Source organism: Microcaecilia unicolor, chromosome 3, assembly GCF_901765095.1.
Source record: "Microcaecilia unicolor chromosome 3, aMicUni1.1, whole genome shotgun sequence".
In the NCBI taxonomy this organism is placed as follows: domain Eukaryota; kingdom Metazoa; phylum Chordata; class Amphibia; order Gymnophiona; family Siphonopidae; genus Microcaecilia; species Microcaecilia unicolor.
The window spans coordinates 378,240,477-378,267,970 of NC_044033.1; the positions used below are offsets into that span (position 1 = coordinate 378,240,477).

The window sequence follows — 27,494 nt, forward strand, 5'->3', positions numbered from 1 at the left end:
TGTCTCCAAGGTGTCTGGGGATGTTGGTTCTGCAGAGCTATAGCTATTCAAGGATAAGCAGTTTCTCTCTCTTTGATTTTGAAGAAGAGAATATAGCTTTATTTCCTTTTTGCAGATAGCAATGTATTGTTTTTCTCCCTGGATGTTATGTAGGTCCTCTTTAAGTTGGTTGACAAGGTGTGGATGTAATTCCTCCATGTTCCTCATGATTACATCCCTTTGGGTTTGTATTATTCTTTTTTTCTTGTAGAGTTGATGTATAAGTTCATTTCTTAGTTTCTGACTAGTGCGTTTGCAGAGTTTCTCTGCATAGTCAGAATTGTAAGTAGTAGCCAAAGGATTTTTGATCCTCAGTCCTTTGGGAATGATGTCATTTTCCTTGCAGATTATCAGAAAGTAAAGATGACTGTTCACTTTTGTTTCTTTTTCCAAAAGTTTGTTCATTTGCTTTCAGAAGCTAATCAGAAGTAAACTTCCATCACAGACTGAAAAGGAACAGAAGGGCACACTTCCCTGTAATTTATCCAGTTGCAAACTATTCCAAAATATTTCACAGGACCCCACAGTCATCCACAAAGGAAATATATTCAACATAAAGGGATCTTTCACTTGCTCATCTTCCAATGTGGTATATATCATTCAGTGTAAAAAATGTAACGAAGGATGCTATATTGGAGAAACAGGCCAGATGCTTAAGACAAGATTCAATTTACATAGACATCACATGAACAATACTGGTGCCAGTAGGGCTCCCACGCCTGTTGGTCAGCATTTTACAGGACCAGGACACTGTACCAGTGACTTCACAGTGGGAATCCTGAAAGGTAACTTTAAAACCACACAAGAACATAAGACCTTTGAAGTCAGAATGATTGAATATTTTAACACCCAACAGAAAGGACTTAACAAGGATCTGGGGTTCCTAGCCCATTATAAACCATAAAGCTGTATGTCTCTGTTGATCACCCCACCCCTCACCTATCCACACCCATCCTGTTAGAATATCAATGATATGCTTTGATGTTCCCATGCATACCACCGACCCACCCCCATCCTCCCACCCCGTCAGACTGTCATAGTAATGCTTGAATGTTTTCACTTATATACACTGTCAGCTAGCACATTTGCTTATTTCCGATCTGACGAAGGGCAACCTTCGAAAGCTAATCAAGAAATGTATGAAGTGATGCATCATGGTACAAAACATAAAGAGTAAAACCTCCTCCTCTCCTGCGCCTTTCTGCTTCTGGTGTTGAAACCTGTGTTTCTTCCTGGCTTTCCTGCCACTACCCAGCCTACAATTTTGATTCTAGTTGATTCTGTTAACCCATTGTAGAAAAGGTTTTTTAAAAAGGAGAAAAACCTCCTCTTCACCTCTACGTGCCTCATCACTATCTTCCCTACTTTCTTGGTTCAACTTTACTGCCCTGTTGTACTGTTGTAAGGGCTGCTGCTACCCAATATAATTAGCTGCATTTCCATTGTCCTGTTTCCATTGGGGTGTTTAGACCGCCAAACTTAAAAACAAACACCATAGGACGTATGAACATAACAAGTATACTCCTTGCCTAGCACTAATGTCTTGAGCTGTTCATGTCACTGTTTGTTGTACTTTGCTCCACGTTTGGTGCCTTACCCTGTTCATGCCACTCTAGGGTTACCATACTTCCTCTTGTAAGAGAACATGGCCTCCTTTTGGACTTCTATACATAAGATATATCCTTCAGGTTTTTTTAATTTGTAGGAAAATATCCTCTTTTTCTTTTATATATCTATGACCAACACACCTACCCACATAATAAGAAAACCCATCTCTGGCCTACTAGTCAGTCTGGACACACGGGGGTGCTAAAGAGAGAGAAAAGCATTGCTGATCTTATCTCTGCTGGTTGAATCTGTCACAGGAATTTTGTTCGTGCAGCACAACGTTAAGCGTATCTCATGCAAAGACTGTCACACGTTTCTCATAAGCCAGCCTAGCTGTTGAAGGACATCTGCTCTTCCGATAAGTATGCTTTGGCTTAAGCTCAGTCAAATTCAAATCCGGACATTTTTGAAAAGTAGATTATTGTCTACTATGTCAGTCGCTGTTTGATGTGTGTCCATTAACTAATAATTACATAATAGCAGCCATACTGGGCCAGACCAAAGATCCATCTAGCCCAGTATCCTGCTTCCAGCAGTGGCCAATTCAGGTCACAAGTACCTGACAGAATCCCAAATAGCAGCAAGATTCATGGTACTGATCCCAGGGACAAGCAGTGGCTTTCCGCATGTCTATTTCAATAGCAGTCTATGGACTTTTCCTCCAGGACCTTGCCCAAATCTTGTTTTTAAACCCAGATACACTAACCACTGATTCCACATCCTCTGGCAACAAGTTCCAGAGCTTAACTGTTTGTTGAGTGAAAAGATATTTCCTCCTATTCATTTCAAAAGTAGTACCATGTAACTTTATTTCCTTGAGTGTCTCCAAGTCTTTGTACTTTCTGAAAGAGTGAAAAAATCCATTTACATTTACCCGTTCTATACCACTAAGTATTTTGTAGACCTCTATCATGTCCTCCCTCAGCTGTCTCTTTTTCCAAGCTGAAGAGTCCTAACCTCTTAAACTTCTTCTCATATGACAGGAGTTCCATCCCCTTAATTATTTTGGTCGCACTTCTTTGAATCTTTTCTAATTCTGCTATATCATACAGCGACCAGAATTGCACACAATACTCAAAGTGTGGTCACACTACAGAGCAATACAGAGGCATTATAATTTTCTTTCTCTTATTTTCTATCCCTTTCCTAATAATTCCTAGCATTCTATTTGCTTTTTTGGCTGTGGTACACACTACACATTTGCTATGATTAAATAGTTCTTTAGCAAAAGTAGCAACCATTTTTATTTTTTTGTGTCCTCTTTCTTGTGTCCACAAATATAGTAATCCTATGCCACTCTAGCTGCTGTTGCTGTGTGTGATCAGCTGCCCCATTACTCTTGTTTTAAATGTGGTGTTTTGTTCATTGTGCAAGTATTATTATTGTTCTGTATAATGTTCAAATTCTGGTTTTCGCAAATGTTTCTGCAAATAAGATAGGGGGTCTTTTACTAAAGCTTAGCTCGAGTTATCTGTTATTTTATTCTTATGGGCACTGCTGCAGATTAACTTGAGCTAAGCTAGTCTTTAACTGTCTCTTAAAGGCAACAGAGTCCGTTAGTAGTTTTAAAGAAGATGAAAGCTGGTGCCACTCTTTCACTCCAGCAATTGAAAAGGTACCATTTTTTTTTTTAATGTTACAATACTATTGTCTCTGAAATTGTGTTTGGAATTGGTCAATAAACACCTTTGTGCCAGGCTGGCACAGTACAGATGAACATTAAGGCTGCATTCCAAATTTCTTTTTGAAGAGAAGGCCTCAAGTCCTTTCATGTAATCTTTCTGGTAGTGCAAGAGAAATTACACTCTTGCTGTCAAATTATCTCAGGTAAATCTGTCTGTGGATATTTCTTAATATGTCCTCATGAACGTCTAATCTTACCTAGCCCTATTAGTATTTCTTTTCACCGTGCTCAGAGGACTTGGGGTCGTCATGCCAGTACTGGTTCTGCTTGCTCTTCTCCTGGTAATTTAAGGGGGGGCATTCCATGCTACTGTTGGTGCTGATTTACCCCTCTCACGGTAGCCTGGAGGATTCATGTCACTGTTAACACCCTTTGCCCTCTTTAGGTGCCATGGGGTTTCACACCACGTTTGATGTCTTTGGGGTCCTTTTACTAAGCTGCGGTAAAAAGCTTGCGGTAGTGTAGGTGCGGGTTTTGGGCATGCGCAGAAATATTTTTCAGCGCATGTACCAAAAATGCTTTTTTAAAATTTTGCTGAAAACTGATGTGCGGCAAAATCAAAATTGCTGTGCGTCCATTTTGCGTGTCTATTCTTACCACCAGCCATAGACCTAGCAGTAAGGAATCTGCACGGTAACGACCTACACGCGTCAGATGCCACTTGGCGCGCGTCCGCTATGCACGTCTGAAAATAAAAACTATTTTTCAGATGCGTGTAGCGGACATGTGCCAAAAATGAAATTACCGTGCATTGGGCTTAGTAAAAGGGGCCCTCTGAGTGCTGTTGTCTCTATAGGAGATGCCTGCCAACAAGTTTAAATAAGGCTAATTACAAATGGATGGAAACCCCACTGTCATGACCAATAAGAGGGGAGATAATCAGGGGCAAAGTGCCTGATTGGTGGGATGCATTGATTGTTGGTCCTTTACATTGGTAAATTTGTACCTAATGGACTTAAGAACAACTTCTATGTGCAGGCTTTATGTCATATTCAATCTAAAATAATGGGAGGCCTAATAGTATGCAGGTAATATGAATTGCGTCCTTGGAAGGGAAGATAGACCTAATCAATGGGGGAGAAAAGTGGTAAGAGAAAGTCCAGAACTGCGCTGCAATATGATGTAGACAACTTCTATGACAGAAATCTGCTGCTTCTAATGGCTCTTTGGTTTTCTCCTTCCACCGTTTCTTTAGATTTTCATAGACTGGTTTGAACATATGAAATTGAAACACAGTTAAAAATGTTGGGAATTAGTCTTGACAAACACCTAACACTAGCTAGTCAAATATCAGCAACTAAATGCTTCAGAACACTATGGAAACTGGGAAGGATCAGAGACTACTTTCCAAGACAATCATTCCAGATAATAGTACACTCGACGATACTATCACAACTAGATTACTGCAATGCAGCATATGTGGGTTGTAAGGAAAGCGCACTGAAATCGCTGCAAACAGTCCAAAACACAGCAACAAGACTAATTTTCAAGAAGACAAAACACGAAAGAGCTACCCCCCTACTCGAAACACTACACTGGCTACCAATCAAGGCAAGACTGATATTGAAAGTGAGCACCATCCTCCATAAAATATTATTTGGTCAGCCACCAGAATATATGACAGACATGACTGAACTATCCCTGAGAAACGCAAGCCTGGAAACCAGAAGCTACCTACTTCTTCACCTACCCAACTGTAGAAATATAACATAGAAATCTATTTACACGGCTGGCTTCAACTACCTGGCTTCCAAATGGTGGAACTCAATACCAAAGATCACAAGAAGCATCACAAAGTATCTCAACTTTAGAAAAGAACTGAAAACATACCTCTTTAAAATTTTTTACTATAAATAACTTAGCCACTGTCATCCATCCCAAATACAAATCATAAATCAACTTTACGTGCAAACAGAAATTGTAAATCATCACTATCACCTACAACCAATGTAAACAGAAAATTGTAAACCAACACCATAAGTATCAATACAAAATGTGAAATGTAACACAAAGATTGTAACTATCAACTAGAACATAATTTGTAAGCCACTTTGAACCGAAACTTGTTTTTGGATAACAGTGGGATACAAGAATGTGGAAAGAAAGAAAGAAAGAAAGAAACAATAAATGTGCTCAACTTGGAGGTAGCTATCCTTTCTTCCTGGGTAATTGTACGCAGTGCACACACTGTGAAATAGGCGGATATATGTGTCACTTTCAACAAACCAGTCTGGGATGTCTCCTTTTACCTAAGCTAAGATCATCTATATTTATAGAGTGGATCACATAAAAAATTTGCTCCAATATTCATAATCTGTATCTGTGCGTTGGAGCTTGGGAGCTGTGCAGCCAATTTATGCTGTAATTCTTAAATCTTTATGTTTAAATTCTCTAAATGTTTCAGTGATGCCATTTTATGTAAGGGCCTGATTTAATCAAATAATATTCGGTACTGGTATTTCTAGAACATTTTTCTGAGATGCTCAGATTTCCAGCAACATCTGTTGTAAGGGCAAATTCTAAGTTCTTCCAATAATACTGAAGCACATTAGAAACTATAACACTAATGTCTAAGGGTCTTATAGTGTAGTTTTTTGAAACACTACAGTAAAATGATTATAGTTGGTTATTTGTGTGGTTTGAATATATTCTGAAATTACGTACTGACGAACTGTAAGCTTTTCAAAATGAAATGTTATAATGGTGAAAAAATATTTTAAATCTCAAAGTCTCAGATGGATTTGTATTTTTTTTTTTAAATCTCAGACACTATCTGCTAAAGCCAATTTTATAGTTCTTCGCTCTTCTAAAGCTAGTGAGCTCAGAACTGTAATATCTAAGATGGAAGCAATATTTTCTCCCATACAGGCTTATGTTTTATACCCTTTGTTCTAACACGATCAGGCATCCTATCTTAAAAAGAAATTAATAGCCATGGGATTTTTTCTAATACCTAGATTCATTAGAATGGGATAGGACTCTGATGTGCTTCTCTGCAAATCCATATATACATCACATTGGCAAATGGAAATTAGGAATACTAAGCTGTGGACCTGGAGCAAGAGAAGATTCTCTCACCGACACTCCTTGTGGTCTTGGTCAAGTAACTTCATCAACACTGCCAGAAGCATTAACTTAAGGGTCCTTTTTCAAAGGTGTGCTGAAAATGGCTTGTGGTAGTGTAGGGCGCGGGTTTGGGGTGCACTGAATCATTTTTCAGCACACCTGTAAAAAAGGCCAGAAAATAAAAAAATATTTTTCAGACGCCCGTAGCGGACACGCACCAAAATTGAAAGTACCGCAAAGGCCACTCGGTAACTGGGCTGTAACTACAATTTGGCCTACGCGGCTTAGTAAAAGAGGCCCTTAGATTACAAGTCTTCAGGACAGGGATACACCAATTTTACCTGAATATATAGCTTACTCTAAGTCTGGATTTCAAAAGGGGAGTAATTTAATCTAGAAACCTAACTATACTTTTTATTCGAAAGACATGCAAAAATACAGCCAGAAAAAAATGAAGAAAGATCCAAAAATTAGGAAAAAGAGGGTCCATACAACCAAGACAGAAACTGCTACAAAAAAATCTGACAAATTCCCCCACTTTTCAGAACTACTGCAAGTGCCATTTAAATTTTATAGGATAGCTTTTGCAACCATACGATGTAATACTGCTCTGCTGTGGCCACTAAAATGCTCACTGTAACACACACTCTTGAAGGTATGGTTTAAATTTACCATATCCTTAATGTAGTTGCAAACATTTTGAGTCTATTTTTATTTTGTGGCAGTCAACATGAAATGAACAGGCGAAACCTACAGGAAGCGGAAGATTCTATGATTACCTTCCTGTTTCATTTCTCATTGAAGACATACGGGTCAAACCCCACAACCAAGAATGGTGATAAATTACATAAGGTAGGAAGAGGCAATACTAAACTGGAATCCAAGTAGAGACTTTCCAGAGACAAAGAAAAACAAGGGAAAAGTCTGCATCTTCATTCAACACCTTCCTTCTGATAGCTTATTTCAATCCCATAGCAATTCCAATCCGATACAGAAATTTTTGCTGCTGCAAGACCACAGGGCAGCCCTATGAGGTTCGCCGGACTCCCTCCGGCTTTATGCTCAGAGTGGCTATGGTTCTGCATGTTGTGCAGAATTGAAGCTCTGTATTTTGGCATATTTCCATCTCTGATAAAAAGGGTGTATATAGACTATACTAGTTTTGGTATAATTCCATTTCTTATAGTTTCTTGATTGGGGTTAGACTAGGGTTTCTTTATGCATGGCCTTCTGAGTTCTCTGAGGTGTATCATTCTTATGACGCTTTAACTGTCATGTCTCTGAGTCAAATTGGGGTCTCTGTCTTATTCGGGTCTTATATCCTTTTTTGCCCTTCTCACAGCAGCCAGACTCATTTTTGGCAAACCACGATTTGAAAGTGCAACACCACTTCGTGAAAAACTTCACTGGCTCCCTATCAAAGAACGCATAAGTTTCAAAGCCCACACAATGATCCACAAGATTCTCTATGGCGAATCTCCAAGGTACATGACCAACTTGATCGATCTTCCAGCCAGAAATAGGTCCAAATCTTCCCGAACATATCGCAATCTTCATCTTCCCAACTGCAAAGGCCTCAAATACAAAACCTACTATGCATCCAACTTCTCCGTTATAGGCAGCCAACTCTGGAACTCAATACCACGACACATCCAAACAATCAATGAACACCTACCCTTCCGAAAGCTGCTGAAAACTTACCTCTTCAAACAAGCTTACCCAAACAACCCAACTTAATTCTCGAACCTAATTCCACATCACTAGCACCACCCATCCTCCAATCCTCTCCCCAACATCTCTCCCCGTTGTCTCTACTCTTTTAACTTGAACATCTCTTGATACTTTGTATCATACTTTATGTATCTATGTGATACTTTGTACCATACCTTGTACCATACTTTGTGTTATCTCTGTGATACTTTATACCATAGCTTGTAAGCCGCACTGAGCCTGCTATCAAGCGGGAAAGAGCAGGGTATAAATAAATAAATAAATAAACATCATCCCACTGCAAAACAAGTACTTTTCTGGAGGTGTCAGAAATTTTGCAACTTAGTTTTTGTTTTCACTGGTTTACTCCTATGAATGATTAAATGCTTTAGCATTAATTGTAAGGAATGGAGTTGCATTTTGATATGTTTAAGAAGTAGTAGAACACTCCTTGCATTTAAATGCACAAAGTCCAGGCCTGGGCGACAGCCTCTTTGAGTTAATCTGGGTGATAACTACCAGCAGATAGGAATGACATTTACTTGTTACAATCTTAGCTACAATTTGAACTGAAGACAGACATGTATCTTGGTGCTAATTCACAAAGCATTCCAACTGAATCTCTTATACCACACTAATTCCTGGATTAGTATGCAGCTCATCTGGATGGAAGAATAAGACATATCTGGTTTTATCTAAGTACTGTGGGGGTGAATAAACCGCAAATAAGCAGCACACTAACCTTTCTTTACAGACCCTATCTAAACTGAACTTAGTATTGGTGAAGTTACCAAGTGCCTGCATATCACCAGACATAGGCACATCCAACCACGTGTTTCTTTAAACTCTCATCCTGCACTCTTCCGTGGGACCTATAATTCAGATTTTCTGAAAATGAATTTAGGAAAGAAATCCGTCAAAAGATGGAGAACTCTAGACATCCCACGGACAACAAAACAATGTATAATAATAAAGATGTTAATTAAGGTATAATAAACATCTGTATTATTATACATCTTCTCAGCCTTTGGAATTCTTGGTCGTCCTCCCACTTTTATCTCATTCTGAAAATGAATTTAACGGGGTGCCAGTTAATGAAATCAAGAATCTGCATAAGACAGGGCATGTGATGTATCAAAAATGTCAACTCAAATACTAGGGTTATAGAGAAAAATGCTGTACCATCAGGAAATGCAGGTCCATGAGTGCCCTATTCATCTTGTTTTTTTTATGAGAATCTCTTCAGTGTTTCAGGCAATGACCAGGACTGGGTCCACATTTCTTGATGGCAGGCTGTGAGATTGCTTTCACTCTGCCTGTAAAAGTGTTAAGGGTGTGAACTGATGAAATGTAGACGCTACATTCTCAGCATACAAAAATATGAGCATTCATATGAGGCTTCACACATCTTTATTTTAGCTAAAATAAATAAATAAAAGGTAGGTTTACAGAAGAAGACATGCCTTTGCCTCCAACTGCTGATTCCAATGGCAGTTCCCTAAGAATCACAGAAAAGGGAGGACACCATCATGCTTTGTATTTATCATCCCCATTGCTGGTGCAAGGTAATGAAAATGATGCAGTGGTGGTTCATTCACAATTGCTGCATGTCAATTGTCTATTTCAAGTCACCATAAAGCACCAGTGAGATTCACATCCTGAGCGCTCATCCTAAACCTGCTGGGAGAGACAATGTGCGAAAATTTCAAAAGAGCACCCTCTCTTTATATTTTCTGTTTTGGGACAAAATTTTAAAAACAGCAGCTCTCTCTCTCTCTATGTGTATATATATATATATATATATATATATATATATATATATATATATATATATATATATATATTAAAACAAACAAAACATGATTTAAAAAGATCTGCTTGTTGAACTTACAGCTTTTTCAAGAGGGAGTTCAAAATATGAAAAAACAAAAAAACAGCAAAAACAAACAGCACAGCCCTAGTTCAATCAAGCACTAGAAGAAAGAAAAATTCACATTATATATACAAAGAAGAAATGAAAGTACACACATCCACCCCTCTCCAGATTACAATAGGAAACCCAATCAGAACTGAAGTTAGTGAGACAGGGTACAAATTTCCATGCAAGTCTACATTATATTGAGTCTTTCTGCATGTGATACGAGGGAAAAGTGAAGGTGTTAGAGGAGGGAGAGAGGGGAAGAAGGGCTGAGTTGGATTAAAAACAAAACTATAAAGACTTTAGTTTTCATTGCTAGGGGAGGGCAGGACATGACCAAAATGTCATGGTCACGTCCTGCCCTCACCCTAGCAATGAAACAAAAACCTTAACATTTTAACCACAGCAAAACAAGATGAGAAGAATTCTCCTAAAACCCCACTCCATACAAAAACACATCTCAACAAAACAAATATGTAAAAAACTAAACACAAAATGAAACTGAAAAGAGACGTCAATAGCCACTTTGTCACATGAAGACATGCAGCCTGTGCATGTGTGTACGCATTTGTGTTTTTCTTTCCACAGTTGTGCTCTTTCTCCCTTATTAGATGCAGGCAAAGTACTCCTTCAAGGGCGCAAACAGGTGGCGAATAACAGGAACACTCCAGGACTTCCCCAGGAGTCTCTGCCTGGCTTGGCGGCTCATATTAGACACGTCTGTGTAATGGACTGGAAAGCCAAACACCCTGCAGGGAGAGGAAGAGCACTGGTAAAAACCGAGAACAAACTCTGTTTAAACCTTATATAGACAACTATATCTGCCAAGCAAAGCCCATCTACATGAATGGCAAGTAAATGAATTGGTCTATGTAAATTCCAAAATATGAGAGTAGAAAGGAGACCACGGCAAATAATTATTTGGGTAGGCTGATTGGAAGCTGAAACATTTATACTCACACTTCTATCTTTGTACTACCGCATCTTTATACTCAAATATTTATTCACCACAGCTCCCTATGAATCAAAGGGGAAAATCTCAGCACTTACAAAACTGGAAAAAGTGATCCATTTTTAAAGATGTTATGGTACACGAGAAACTGTTGGAATGCAAGGCTTGCATGTGTCCAAAATTTATTTTTTTGTTACATTTGTACCCCGCGCTTTCCCACTCATGGCAGGCTCAATGCGGCTTACATGGGGCAATGGAGGGTTAAGTGACTTGCCCAGAGTCACAAGGAGCTGCCTGTGCATGAAGTGGGAATCGAACTCAGTTCCACAGGACCAAAGTCCACCACCCTAACCACTAGGCCACTCCTCCACAAAAGCATCTCATTTTTTCCAAATTTACACAATCTATTCTTCATCTTTAACACACATCTGTTCCCTCTTCATAACAGTGGCGTAGCCACAGGTGGGCCTAGGTGGGCCAGGGCCAATCTACTTAGGGCTCAGGCCCACCCAACAGCAGAACATATTTAGTGCTAGCTGGTGGGGATCCCAAGCTTCACAAGCTGAAGACCTCCCCCTGATGGTGCTGAAAACACTGCCCTCCACTTCAGCAATCTAAGCGTCCTAAGCTGCTGATACTGGCCTCATCGCATTGGGGGTGGGGTGGGGAGGAGAACACTTGGTGCCCACCCACTTCTTGACTAGGCCCACCCAAAATCTGCTGTCTGGCTACGCCCCTGCTTCATAAAAGGAAAAATTCCAAGAAAACTAGCCATGCACTTTTCTTTTACAAAGAACATACTGTCCTCATCCCCTTTGTTGCAGTCATGGCTTCACAACTTTGAAACTACCTTTCCCACAGAACAGTAAAGTTAGGGACACTGTAGTGACAATGGTTAGACAAAGGGCTCCCTTACAAAAGTACAAAAAAGAAAAAGGTGTCCTGACAAATCACACCCTCTTCTCTCTCCTGTTAGCTCAGATTGTTACTAGGAAGTCCAGCAAAGTGGGACAGGGATCAGGACTTATAGAGTTAAGTTGGGAGGAGAATGGTTGGAGTGGGAGAAGATGACCATTGGCAGTTTCAGAGGAAGTGACTCAGCAGGGGGCGAGGAGATGCGTGAGAATGTGAATTAGCAGGAGTAAGATATTAGGAACACATGGATCATTGTGGGTTTCAAGAGAGGGATGAGGACCAGGTGGGGGACAGCTGAGAAAGGAGGTGGGTGAATAGAGGTATAGAGTGAGTGTGTGACTTGTAGTGACAGAATTTTCACCTCTTTGGAAGGGCTGGGGAACAGGTGGAGTGTTTGCAAGTATTTAACAATTGAAAAACAGAATGGCAGAGAGAACTAAGGGGTGGAATAATATAATATGGTTAATAGTCAAAATATTTATCATTCCTGTTCTATGATAAATAACTTCTCAAGGTGTGGATGTTCTGAAACAAAGCAATTTTCAAAACCCTTATATGTATAGAAATGGGGGTCTTTGAAAACTCAACTTGTATTTATTTATTTATTTAGATTTTGCTCACACCTTTTTCAGCAGTAGCTCAAGGTGAGTTACATTCAGGTACACTGGATATTTTTCTGTCCGAGAAGGGCTCACAATCCAAGTCTGTACCTGAGGCAATGGAGGGTTAAGTGACTTGCCCTGTAGATTAAATTACATGCATAGTACCATTACACATGTAATTATTGTTACGTTGACTGCAATGAGAGGAGGCATTCCTGTGGGTGAGGTTTGCAATTATGTGCATATGTTTGGCTTTCCATGGATGCATGTGTAATTTTATTCAAAGAAAGGTTCAATACAAAAAGCAAAGCAAAGTTGTGTCTGTACTTTTCCCTAGCCTATTTTCAAAGGGAAATCTTTCCTGCAGACTTTCCACTTAGGCATTCATAAGTACATAAGTCTTGCCATACTGGGATAGACCAAAAGGTCCATCAAGCCCAGCATCCTGTTTCCAACAGTGGCCAATCCAGGTCACAAATACCTGGCAAGATCCAAAAAAAAGTGCAAAACATTTTATACTGCTTATCCCAGAAATAGTGTTTTTTCTCCAAGTCCATTTAATAACAAACTGTCCTGATTATGACTGAACTGTGTAGCAACTGAAAAAAATCAATACAGATTATGTAAAAACAAACAAACAAACAAAAACCATTTATTCCTGTCTATTAGCAAAGCAATTATAAAACTAAGCACCTAAATACCAAGTCTGGAGGTGTTTTTTACCCATGGATCTTGCACCAGGTTTCCCAAAGGACACTTTAATCCAATTCCATTTTTGGACATAGCACACAACAAGTAGAGAAGTCTTGTGTGGCAAGCTACTTACCTTTCTATTTCAGTGCACCACAGAATGTCCTCTTTTTCATTCATGAAAACTGGGAAATGCTGGTCTTTGCCCTGCTTGATTGAGTTAGACCTAGTAGTGATGGTTCGCACTTTGCTGAACTGAAAAAACACAAGGAAACCATTTTGTAACAGCATTAACTCTTAGGTTCTTGGTTTTGGTGACCGGTCATGGGAGCTGTGGCTTTCATCTGCTCCCTTAAACTTTCAGGCCATCTCCCACAGTCCTGCCACCAAGCTGCGACAACATAAATCCTGCCTTCCTGATGCTCCTTTTTTGCTTGTTTTCCTGGGCTGACAGCAGAAACAGCTTAAGTGAACATCACCTTCTGTTGCTGTGAGACCGGTTTTGTGGAATAAAGTGTGCAGACTGCCCCTCTGCATCAGAGGGCATGTGCTTAACTGCTGCTTCTATTGTGGTATGTGTATGTGGCTGTAAAGGCAATAAATTGTCAATTTCCCCAGAAGAAGAAATATCCAGTGCGAAAGGGGTGGGAAAAGAGGAAGGAAGGTGAAAATAAGATCATTGGGTGGGGAGTGGGGTGGGAAAGACAGTCTGAAAGGAAGAAACGGAGGGTAGTACTTCTAAGAACATTACAGTCCTTACCATAAGGCTTTAGCCCCTCCCTCAACTTCTAGAAATCGCCCTGTGCTACAAAGATGCTATTTTAGTATTTGGTCTGTATTCAGGATCCTCAGCTATCATGAATACAAACCAAACATGGAGTACAATAAGATAATAAAATAAGGATTCTAAAACTGATGTTATAATCTACCCGGGGGGGGGGGGGGGGGACTAAAAACAGTACCCTTTTTCTACCTTTGTTGCCTGAGCATTACTATGATCCCAGTATCTCTTTTCTGCTTTGTCATTTTTTTTTTCGTATTCTCTCTCCAGTGTCTCTGTCGTGTTGACATTCTTCTCTGTGTCCACCATTCATTTTCTTTCCGTATCCCTTATCTGTCTTGTCTAGCATCTCCTCTCTGTCCCTATCCCTATTCTCCCCCCATGTTCAGCATTTGTCCTTTCAGTGTCCTTATCTTCCTACCATATTCAGTATCTCTCCTCTGTGTTGTTTCTTGGTCCTTCTCTGTTGGGCATTTTGAAACCTGCCTTAGAAGGTATCATAGAACACAGAACCAACCAGAGTGCAATCTGGTGGAGGATTGTGAGAGGACCGACCCCAAAATGCTTCAAAACCTATAAAGAAGTCTATGATAAAGAGGAATTTTTTTTGTAATGCAGGTGAGGTCCTCAGAGTGTTAACTCATCCAAGCGAAGCGTCACTCGAAAGTAAAACCCGCTTCTAAGGGTAGACAAGTTTCTTGATCATAGGACTTCTCCAATTTTTGTATATAATATCACCAAGCACTTCTGGTGCTAATCAACATTTTTATCGTGATAACCCTAAATCTCCAAAAAAGTGATTAAACTATGAGCTTAGAAGGTATCATGTCTTTCTCACCTTGGAAGTTTCAAAGAGGACTATTTGAATAGCCTCCTACCATCTGAACCTTTTTTCAAAGAAGCACAAGAGTTGGAAGATTATCTTGTACACGGGAAAGAATCTGTTAAACTGGGAAAAAGGTGTAAGTGGATTGAACTGCATGGATCATCATTATTGGACTACTGTAGATATAAATGGATCCCCAGAGGTTTGCGTATGAATAAGCCTCCGACCATGTTTAATGATGATAATGTATTTATGTTACAATGGGAAGCGATTCTCAATAAATGCTCATTGGATCTAATGATTCTTATTATTAAGACTTGTAAGGAGAAAGAGCAAAAGGTTAAGGAAGAATTACACAAAGAACTGGTGTTTCTCAAAGAGTATGATACATGTTTTGAATTATTATATGCAGATTTTTTAAAAAGTAGTGAACAATTTGAGAAACATCTAAGACTACTGAAGTTTGAAAAATGTAGGAGAGACGACCTAGGTTATAAGAATGTTAATATATACCCTTGGCATAAAGATAAGAATCAGAAGAGGAGTAATTTTAATTAGAATGGGTATTCAACCAGGCCTCCATATATACAAGAGAGAAAACATTTCTTTGGCCAAAATGGGAAATCCTCCAATGTGAATTTAGCTAATAATGAGAAGCAAAGATCACAGAGTCCTAATATGCTGTGGAAGAAAAAGAGACCGAGAAGTGATCAAGATGAAGTATTTGATCCCTCAGCATCTTTGTATACTACACCTCCCCCGGGCTAATATAGAGAGACAGGTTTTTCAACTAAATCAGTTATGGAAAAGGAAGTCCACTACAGACAACCATTTTATTGAAAATATGACAGGCTTGAACAGCAGCGGAGGAAGAGGAAGAGGCTATTGGGAGAAGAAGGGGGAGATTTCAACAATACAGAATGAGGAAAGAATATATTAAGCACTGTTTATAGCATTTCTCATAGGGCCTTGACAGAAATTGACACTCAAGTGTTAAGACTTTTGAGACTGAATGTTGTGGTTAAAAAAATATATATTTTACAATATGACAATGGAGGAGAATGAAGCCTTAAAGACATTGCATAATGATAACAGCATCATTAATAAACCTTCAGATAAAGGGATAGCAGTAGTTGTTATGGATAAGGTTATCTACATAGCTGAGATTAATAGACAACTTGAGGATAAGTTGTTTTATAAAGAACTTAAATCTGAACCTAAGCATTAACTTAAGGAAGAAATTAAGACTTATCACTATAAGCAAAGAAGCCCAATATATCACTCAGAAAGAAGCTGATTTCTTATTCTCCCTCAAATACACAAATCATTGACCTCACCTCCTGGTAGATGTATTGTATATGCTAAAAGGATCACTTTTTTGAAACATTATCCATCTTTATAGATACATTTTGCATACTTCATTAATAAGATTCTATCTTATTTTCGCGATTCAGCCGATATCATTAACACCCTGAGTATCATGACATGCAGTACTGATATGGTAATGGTAAATCAGGTTTATATCCCGCTATTACCTCACAGTTCTAAGTGGGTTATAATTTTAAAGAAGCCAGTTTCATTTAACTGGGAATACTAGTGGAGGAGTGGCCTAGTGGTTAGGGTGGTGGACTTTGGTCCTGGGGAACTGAGGAACTGAGTCAATTCCCACTTCAGGCACAGGCAGCTCCTTGTGACTCTGGGCAAGTCACTTAACCCTCCATTGCCCCATGTAAGCTGCATTGAGCTTGCCATGAGTGGGAAAAGCGCGGGTAAAAAAAAAATAAGAAAAAATTGTAAGATCAGTAATTAGCGTGAGATACATATTTCTGAAATAAGAAGGTTTTCAAATTTTCCTAAAAAGAATATAGGACTGAGAAGATTTAAATATAGGTGAAATCATAGTCCATAATCTTGCTGCTTGAAATGCTAACCCTAATTTGAAGAGGTGTAATCTCTTTTTACCTTTTGATGATGGAAAAGGATAACCTACAGTACCAATATGTCCTGTTCTCAAAGCATAAATAAATAAAAAAATGTGGATATAGATAGTCTGGTGCCAAGTCACGTAGGAGTTTAAAGAGAACACAAGCCAATTTGAAATAGATTCTAGCTTCAATAGGCAACCAGTGTAATGATAAATAACTGGACGTGATCCTATCAAATTTGGACAATCCAAAAATCATTCAAACTGCTGTATTCTGTAACGTTTGTAGTCTCCTCACCAAGCTTTTATTACATCCTAAATATACCAGATTACAATAATCCAAATGAGAGACTAAACGAGACTGAACCAGTATTCTGAAATGATCTTGTTCAAAATAACTTTGCATGCATCTCAGTTTTTCACTAGGGAAAAAAACATTTCTTTGTTAAAGAAGAGACCTGCTTTTCCATGGTTAAAGCACTATCAATAAACACTCCTAACAATTTAATAACTGTAGAAAATTTAAAGGTAACTTGGTTAATAGTGATAGATTTTGGAATCGTCTCTGGATGCATGTCAAAACAAATAAATTTTGTTTTCTCAGTGTTCAATTTTAACTTATAATCAAACATCCAATTATTTATTAATGACATACATTGTTGAATTAGGATAGAATCTATTACAGAAATGGAGTCAAATGGTATAACGACTGAAATGTCATCTGCATAAATATAGTGAATGAATTTCTTGTTATGTAACAAGAGGCTTAAAGATCATTAAAAAAATATTGAAAAGCAGCGGAGACAGAGGAAAGCCTTGAAGGACTATACAGATATGGTTTTAGTTACATTAGATATCAAGAATTTATATACTAATGTGCTTCAGAAAGAAGCAGTTGACATTAGCTGAGACACATTATCAAGTAGAGATTTTTTTGATGAGAATTCTAACTGAATTTGTAGTTGAATTGGCTACTATAGCACTCATGAAGCATTGTTTTTCATTTGATAGTAAGTTTTACCAACAGATTAAAGGGACAGCCATGGGATATACGATGGCCCCCTCAATTGTTAATCTTTATATGGCCAAGTTTGAAAAACAATTCCTTTCTGCTCATGATTTCAAAGAACATGTGGAGGAGGTTTATAGATGATGCATTCATGATACAGAAGAGGCCAATTTTTGAACTTAAAAGATTTCATGAATGACTGAACCAATGTGATACTAACTTAAAATTTCAAACGAGTTACGACACAGAGGGTATTCCTTTTTTGGATATCAGTAATAAAATTAGGAGTAAGATTTTCTGTATGAACATTTATCGTAAACCTACTGATGTTAATAAATTTTTGAATTTTAAGTTGTCACAGTTCTTCTCTTAAAAATAATCTCCCTTACAGTCAGTTTTTACATTTGAAAAGATTATGCTCCTGATTCCATCACTTATACAGTGAGATCTGATTTTGATGAAATAACGTTTTTAAGGCAAAAGGATATAATGGTAGCATACAAATGTGAGAGAAATTTGAGAGATTTACCTGTACCATCAGCTTTACCGGGGGGCAGGACTGACATGAGAAGGTTGCCAGCTGGTCACTTTGTTGTGATAATTTGAAAATTAAGGTGTTTATGATACCATCTTCTGGGAAACAAGTGGTTTTGAAACACTTCTCTAATTGTAAGACTGACTGTGGTCTATGCTGCCCTGTGTCCCTGTGGGCTAGCATATATAGGATAGACCAAAAGAAAGTTGATTATTAGAATCATGGAACATAAGAGTGCTATAAAAAGAAGGATTAAAGAAAAACCTATGGTAGAACATGCGATTGCTAATGGACATAAGTTTGAATATTTTAAATGTTGTGCCCTTGCCATTATTAAGAGGTTATAGAGAGGAGGTCCTTTGGATATTAATCTTTTAAAAATGGAACAAAGATTTCTTTTTGATTTAGGCACACTATCCCCTGGTGGTTTAAATATGGAAACTGATTTATCAGTTTTTCTATAGTTTTATATTTCTGTCCCCCTCTTTAATAGTTGTCCCATTATTGAAGATATTCTTTGTTTCTGGTTACATTTGTTTTTTTGCAATAGTAGCCATGCATATTTCACAATTACTTCAAGTTTTTAAGCTATCAGCACTATATTAGTTGTTCTAAACTGGATACAGCTTGTTTTCAGGGCAGTCCTTTATAAGTTACACTGTGATTGGAACACATTGCTCCCTTTGTGGAACACTAACGTACCAGCTCTGCTGCGCACTGCCGACTCCCGCTGTGCTTGAAGGCAGCCTGCTCCGCTGACTTCCGGTGCGCGCGGGCCCGGCCGTTCCGGCAGCGGGCTGACTCTGGTGGTCTGTTTTTGGATCCTGGCCAGGGCCATTTGGTGGTCCCAGCACCTCTGGTGCGCGCTCTTGGCTGGGATTTTCTGCTGGGCATCTCAGGGCAGGTCTTGATGTCAGGGAGTGGAGCTCTGACGTCAGACGCCTTCCCTTTATACTTCCTACCTCTCGCCTCATTCGGAGCCTCAGTATTGGTCTTCTCCTGTGGTTCTGGCCTCTGTGTTGTGAGTGTTGCTGCCTGACCAACCTCTGCCTGGATATCAACACCTCTCCTGCCTGCTGCCTGACCTCTAACTGGATACCGATGTCTCTCCTGCTTGCTGCCTGACCTGACCTCTGCCTGGATACTGACGCCTCTCTTGCTTGCTGCCTGACCTCTGCCTGGATACCAACATCTCTCTCTCATTTGATGCCTGACATGACCCCTGCCTGGTTACCAATGCCTCTCCTGACCTCTGCCTGGACTTTGACTGAGACTTTGCAAGTCCTGCTGGCTGCCTGCACTTAAGGGGCTGGATTCTTTTTTGTCAATAAGAAAGATGGGAGACTTCGTCCCTGTATGGATTATCGGGGTCTTAATGCCATTACCATAAAGAATCTGTACCTCCCTCTAATTCCTGAGCTGTTTGATAGATTACAAGGTGCCACCATCTCTACTAAACTGGATTTGTGGGGGGCCTATAATCTAATACGGATTAAGGAGGGGGTCGAAAGGAAGACTGCATTTAACACCTGCGATGGGCTTTATGAATACCTTGTAATGTTGTCTGGCCTTTGTAACGCGCCTGCAGTATTACAACATTTTGTTAATGACATCTTTCGAGATCTACTGTATTCACATGTGATTGTATACTTGGATGATATTCTAACATTCTCTGTTTCTCCTGTGGAACATCCAGAATAAGTCCATGAGGTGCTCTAGCAACTCCAGGAAAATCATCTCTATGCCAAGTGGGAGAAACGCTCCTTCTATCAGAAGAAAATACTCTTTTTAGGATATATAATACCATCAGCCGGTTTTCACATGGATCCATGCAAAACCCAAGCGATCCAACAATAGTCCCAACCCAATGGACTCCGAGCCCACAGCAGTTTTTAGGCTTTGCCAATTATATTATAGACAATTTATAGATCATTACTCTATAACTGCAGCCCCTCTGCTCTTACTAAAAAGGGAGCTGATATCAAACATTGGTCGCCAGAAGTGTACCAGGCCTTCCAGGATTTATGTTTAAATCATTTTTTATTAAGTTTGTTGCATGAACAAAGTTAGAACAAAGGAAGGAAAACATAACTATTATCCCAGACAAAAGACCCATTTTCCCCCCCCCCCCCCCCCCCCCCCCCCCACACACACACACAGGCTCCCACACTTATAAACTTCCCATCAATCCACACTCTTTAGAAATTCAGTAAATGACTACGTGCTTGGATTGGTAATGTCAACCAGAGTGGTTCCCAAGTAGCCTGAAAAGTAAGCCCCTAATAGGTATCTAAACGTAATTGTAGCAGTAACATAGAACACACAGTGTGCACCATAGAGCCATGTTGCTTCCCTCCATTCTAAAAGGATTCTCTTTAGCCCAGAGTATGGCTTGCTGAAAAAAAAAATGGTGGAAGCCAGGTGGTATCTGAGCTATGCAAGGAGGTGTACCAAATAATAACTTGGGGTCAGTTGTTACTGTGCAATGCCAATAAGCCTCAAACAGCCCGAAAAAGATCCCTTCAAAAGAAAGCAATAACGGGCAACACCAAAACATATGTTCTAATGTTGCTAAGTTATGCCCACACTTCAAACAATTATCTTGAAGGGCTATAGAGGCCCTAAAAGCTCTATGGGGGGAGATGTATAAATGCAATACAAATTCATACCAAATCTCTCATTATTCAACAGAGTTCAACTTTCCTCAAGGACTGCAATACACAAATTTGAATAAGATCCGGTGTTATGGGACCTTGGAGTTCCTGAGCCCAATTAGTAGAAAGATGCGAATAATCCAAATCCGGGGTGGTGTCCTTCAGGTGCTGGTGATGAAAAGTGAATGGCACTCGGTTCTGCGCTCCAATGTATGTGCCTCCGAAAGCATCTCTTGCACATTCTCCGTCAAGTCAGTCCAGTTCAGCAAAGGACTTCAGCTTTCCCTCTCCATTAAAAACTGTAATGAATAAACTATACCATTTTAGCCCAAAGAGTAAAACACTGTTCCCCTTGCCCCGGTGGGAAGACTGGGTTTTCACAAAGTGAAAGGAAAGGTGACACCATTGCCGAAAAATGGTACTGGGCGACAGAGCCAATGCCACATCTCTCTAGATGACCGTAGAATAGGAAATGTAAAAAATGTTCCCTGTGGCAATTTAGTTCCAGAATGTGGTTGACATGAACCCCAGAAATTAGATTACGTTCAATGGATGTAACCGAAAAGTACTCCATCCCCCTGACCAGTCATTAATGTGGCGCATGTTCACATGCTACAGTCATGTAATGTATACTGAGAAGACCCATTCCCCCATGGCCTTTGGTGTCTGCATGATGCTGAGGGACAACCGGTTTTTTTTTTAACCTTGCCATAATATTGTTGTATGTAATGCTCCAATTTCTTCTCCTCCTTCTTTCAGAGAAAAAGGGGAAGCATCTGGAAGGGATGTAGCTACTTAGGGGGCCATAATCATATTAAATAAGTGCACTCAACCCCATAATGATAATGGGTAAGCCCTCAAGAGGTGCAGCTTCCTCCTAATCTCCGTTAAGAGAGAAGGAACATTAAAAGAGTAAAGCTTCCTAGGATCCAGAGCAGAAAAATTCCCAGCTACTTTAAAGCGACACCTTCCCATGTCAATGGAAATGGGCCCACCTATGAATCGCAGATTGACAGACTCAAGGGTAAGGCCCTAAACTTGCCTTAATTAATAGAAATACCTGAGAAATGTCAAAACCTTCTATTATGTGAAGCAGCAAACGAAGGGACTCCAAAGGTCGGGTGAGGGTCACCATGATATCATCTGCATAGAATATCGGTTTTATCTGAAGCCCCACGAGATCTACCCACCCACAGTAGGTGCAGCATTTAATTTCCATATAAGTGGCTCCAAGAGAGGATGAAAAAGAGTGGAGATAAGGAGCAACCTTGACGTGTACCCCCGAAATATTGAAAAAAACTGATGTTCCTGTCCCATTAATTAAAAGCTGAGCCCGAGGGGAAGTATAAAGTGCACATATCACTTCTCAATACCAGCCCTGGATCACCATCCAATCTAGAAACTTGGAACATATATTGCCATCTAACTTGGTCGAAGGCTTTCGCCTGCATCTTGACTAATAGCGCAGGGACATTGAAAGCCCGGCAATGAGACATTGCCACAGAAGCTTTCTAACATTCAGAACAGATTTGCCTTCCCTTCACAAAACCGACTTGGGCCCGGGCCTAACCAACGTGGGGAGGAAACTGCACTCAAGCGAGAAGCTAACACTCGCGCCAATAACGTAATATCACATTCAACAGTGAGATTGGACGATAGGAATCAGTGTCCTCCTTCAGCTTATCAGGTTTGAGGAGCAAGATGAGAAGGCCATATTTTCATGCTGCAGAAATACCCCAGATGAATTACTACCTGAAATAGTCAAGCAATGATCCCAGTACCTGCTGCTGCATAAGATGGTAAAATTCCTTTGGAAACCCATTCTGCCCCAGGAGCTGAGATTTTAAGCTCTTTAATCCTGTTGCAGTTCCTTAGCTGATACGGGTGAATTTTAAGGCCGCAGAATCTTCCTCGGTCAGTTAGGGAGACCATAGCCCACCAAAATGTCTCAATCACCCATGAGTCACTCAGTGGTTGTAGCGCATATAAGTGTTGGAAGTGAGCTAGAAGCGCCCACTAACAAAGATCTTGCCTAGTAACTATTGTACCTGATTTATCATGTAAAGAGGCGATAGTGCATGAACCAACCCACAATTTAACTAGGCTCACCAATAATTTACCAGATTTGTTTGCCATAGGGCTAAAGCGATATTTATGATAAATGCTACTACGATATGCATTGTGAGAGTGCAGGTGAAAGGGGATCCGGGAAGGTACGAAGAAAGGGGGTACAGGGAGCCGGGGAATCCCAATAGGGCAGATTCCATGTGCACAACACCCACATTCAGAAAGCTGGGCTGACCGGAGGCAGAGAGGTTGGCTGGGTTAAGGAAGAAGGGAGGAACTACGAGTCCCAGAATCCTTCTCTTCCTCCCCCCGGCTGTGCAAGAGTTAGGGGAGGAGATAGAAGATTGGGAAATGGCCTCTGAGGAAGGTGATGAGGGCAGCTGGAGAGATTGGGGGCGGGGGAAGTTGAAAGAGGAGGATAAAATGGAGATTACTGAAGGACTAAGGGAGGAACAGATGGAGATTGGAGCCCTGGCTCAAACCCAAAAAGCTGCTGTAAGAGGGTGGCTAGCTGTACCTTGGAGAGGCTGGTGGAAGACTGGAGGAGAGAGGCTGAGGCACTGGGGGAAATCTCTACTAAAGAGGAAACAGGTCTGGCGCTGTGGGAGAGAAAGAGAGCTGGGCACAATTGAAACCCCAGCCTGAACCAGGTGGGAATAAAGCTGTGTAACCGTGCTGTAAGAAGGTGCAAGAAAGACTGTGTAAACTGTTTCATACTAAAAAGGTCTGGGCTGCAATCTACCAAGCTATTTGGTTTTTCCCTCTGATAATGTACTGTTCCCTAAGTGAAGTAATCTGAGCTAAAGTGAAGTGAAGTTATATGGACTGTTTTGAACCTGAGTTTGAAGTTATATGGGCTGTTTTTGAACCTGAGTTTAAAGTTATATGGACTGTTTTTGAACCTGAATTTGCCTGTGTTGAACCTGAATTGTGCTCTGGGCTGCTAGCCTAAACAACCTGGAGTGAAGGGTGTTTTGTTGATTTGAATGCACTCAGTCTGCAGCCCCTCATTACCCCTTACGTTCCCGTCCGTAACCTCCGCTCACAGGACAAATCCCTCCTCTCAGTACCCTTCTCCACCGCCGCCAACTCCAGGCTCCGCTCATTCTGCCTCACCTCACCCTATGCTTGGAATAAACTTCCTGAGCCCTTACGCCAAGCCCCCTCCCTACCCATCTTCAAATCCTTGCTCAAAGCCCACCTCTTCAATGTTGCTTTCGGCACCTAACCTTTATACCTTTCAGGAAATCTAGACTGCCCCTATTTGACTGACTGTACATTTGTCCTTTAGATTGTAAGCTCCTTTGAGCAGGGACTGTCCTTCTATGTTATTGTACAGCGCTGCGTAACCCTAGTAGCGCTGTAGAAATGTCAAGTAGTAGTAGTAGTCGTAAAATAAAAGCTCTTACTTATAAACAGTGGGCTTTGAATGTGCCTCTGTGAAAGGAACGGAGGGAGGGAGGAGGAAGTCCTGGGAGTTCACAGGGCCTGGAGCCAAGGCTCAGAGGAGCCAGATTGCTGTGGAGTGAAGGCAACAGTCGTGTGGAGGAAGAGGCAGCTAAGCAGGGTTGAGCCTGGCTGGGTCCTGGATGGGCGACCCAGCTACAGCATGCTTATGTATAAGGGTGTTCAATATAGCTTGTGCTGTTACATAACTGTCCTTATTGGAAGGCAAACGTGTCTGTATATATGTCCTTTTCGTGTGCTTCAATTGTACCTCTAAATGTCTAATATTCGTAGTAAACCTTTTTCGACCTGCTACCATAAAAGTGATGATATGGCCATGTAACACCACTTTAGCCGTGCTCCAAAATAGCTCTGGCTGGCCTATATGCTGCTCGTTATGGAAAAGAAAGTCTGTCCAACACTTTTGTAAATAAAAGAGGAATTCCTCATTATGCACCAGACAGACAGGAAGTCTCCAACCTCATACTGGGGAATGATCTGATATTGCCTCAGGATCTATTGTAGCCTCTGTTACACAATTAAACATAGAGGAAAAGATAAATATTTAGTCTGGACAGTGTATAATGGGCCCGAGATCTCTGCATATAATCACAGACTTCTGGATGAAGAAGCCGCAAGGCATCAACCAAATCCAGGGATGTACAAAAAGAAGAAAGTATGTGAGAACCAGGGTGAGGGGGAGCCCCCTAGGCAAATGCACAGAACTATCAAGATGGGCATGAAAATGAAGGTTCATATCCCCTACCACTAGCAAGGATTTCCCAGAATACGGCAATAATTGTTTCAGCAGGGAGGAGTAGAAGGAGCTATCTAGTGCAGTCGGCCCATAGATGATTAGAAGATATAATTCCCTCCCCTGCAACCACAGCCTCAATAAAATATAACGGCCCTTCCCATCTTTACAAAGAAGTTCTGTGGTACAGGCCAGGGATTTTTTGAATGAGAACATCCACTCCCCCCTTGCACATCCCAGACGAAGTGAAATGCACTTCCCCTAACCATCCCCTTTGCAACTTAAGATGTTCTAAGTCAGTTAGCCAAGTTTCTTGAAGACAGGCAATATCTGCTTTATGATGTTTCAAAGCAGAGAGTATTTTATAGTGTTTAACTGGTGAAGTAATGCCCCCCATGTTCCAGGTAATTATCTGGGTTCCCGTATTAGTCATCACAAAATAGGGAAAAACATAGGTAATTTAGCAGCCTTTCCACTACTAAAAAGGAAACGGGGTGTCCTGCCCTCACCTCACTCCCATTCCATATGAAATTGTGAAAAAGCATCAACAGTGGAAATAAAAACATGAGAGCCTTACTGTGTATGTGTGTGTAGTATAACCTCCCTGCCCCCCTCCAAACATCCCCACAATAACCCAGAAACCCCAATAATACCCCAAATCATTACCCAGCCAAGAATCTTGCCGGGTAAAGTAGAGTCACACCTTTGACGTAGGTACCCTCCCCCGAGTATAGAAATTACACTAGAAAAATACAGTCCAAGTAAGAAATATTGACATTATGGTATGTTAGAATAAACAACATCTGTAACAATTGTCTGGAGACATGAAATGGGGGGGAGGCGGTAGAGGTCCTGGAGCTACAGCAGTACACCACTGCTGTGCTCACCACATCACTTGATTCTCCTCGTCTTCCAGGATTTAAAAAAGGCCTTTCTCACTGCCCCCGTGCTGCAACATGCGGACCCTACTTGGCCATTCATTCTGGAGGTGGATGCCTCCTCGGTAGGAGTAGGAGCAGTTCTCTCTCAAAACCATTCAGGAGGGTGCCCTCAGTCATGTTCTTATTTCTCCATGAAATGTATTCCCTCCCAGAAAAACTACACGATCAGAGATTGGGAACTTCTGGCCCTTAAGATGGCTTTAGAGGAATGGAGACATCTCTTGGAGGGAGTATTACATACTTTTACAGTAATCAACCACAAAAATTTACTTTACCTCCAAGAGGCGAAGAGTCTGAACCTTCATCAGGCTAAGTGGTTGCTTTTCTTTGCCCAGTCCAACTTTCAGCAGACCTTCCGACCAGCAGAAATGAACAACTGGGCAGTCGCCCTCTCAAGGTCATTTGGTCACGAAGAACCACTTGAAGAAGCACACTTTATTGTAGACCCTACCAAAATCCTAGCACTCTCTCAGTTCTCCATTCCTCTAGGAAAAACTCCCGTTCCCCTCTGGGCACGAAGAAAGGGATGCACTGAGGTCACTCCACTCGTTTGGCAGGCCATCCTGGCTTCAAGAAAACTCTGCACCAGATATCTTCCTATTCTTGGTGGCCACACATGACAAGAGATGTTCGACACTTTCTTCTGTCATGTCCTAATTGCACTCAATACAAATCTCTCCATGCCCATCCTTGGGGTCATCTCCAACCAGTACCGGTACCTAATGAGCCATAGACCGAAATCTCCATGGATTTCATTATGGACCTTCCTCCACTGTCGTGTGGGTTGTAGTGGACTGGTTTACTAAAATGGCCCACTTCATGCCCATGCGAAAGCTTCCCTCAGCCATTGGTCTGGCTCACAGCTTTTTTCAATATACCTTCCGCATGTATGGGCTTTCCACCCGTATTCTTAGCGACCATGAAGTACAACTCACTTCTCATTTTTGGCGACAACTATGATCCTATTTGGGAGTGTGACTAGCCTTTTCATCTGCATACCATCGGCAAACCAATGGACAGACTGAGAAACTGAACCAGATCTTAAAGACCTTCTTCCGCTTGTATATTAAACTTCAGGATGATAGGTCATCCTTGCTCCCATGGACAGAATTCGCATATATCAATCATCTTCATAAATCATCACATATGTCTCCTTTCTTTGCCGTTCTTGGTCGCATCCACGACTACCCATGCCCATTCCAGTGCCATCCAACACTCCCGCGGCCCACCAGACTGCCCTCAACATGCACAAAATCTGGAACCAGGTGCAGTGCCACCTGCAATGTGCAACCATAACCTACAAACCTCAAGCAGATCAACTACGAAGACCAGCTCCCGTTTTCAACCAGGAGAAGAAGTGTGGCTCAGTACTA

At 40.8% G+C, this 27,494-nt stretch overlaps 1 protein-coding gene across 1 annotated transcript in view; it reads right to left on the reverse strand.

Annotated features, from left to right (window-relative positions):
- Positions 1-9,975: 9,975 nt before the first annotated feature.
- Positions 9,976-27,494, reverse strand: part of LOC115467000 (DNA (cytosine-5)-methyltransferase 3A-like) — a 96,380-nt gene continuing 78,861 nt past the window's right edge. The window contains 2 exon segments of the mRNA XM_030198631.1: positions 9,976-10,774; positions 13,321-13,439. Coding sequence (XP_030054491.1) covers positions 10,633-10,774; positions 13,321-13,439 — 261 coding nt within the window. The 3' untranslated portion in view covers positions 9,976-10,632.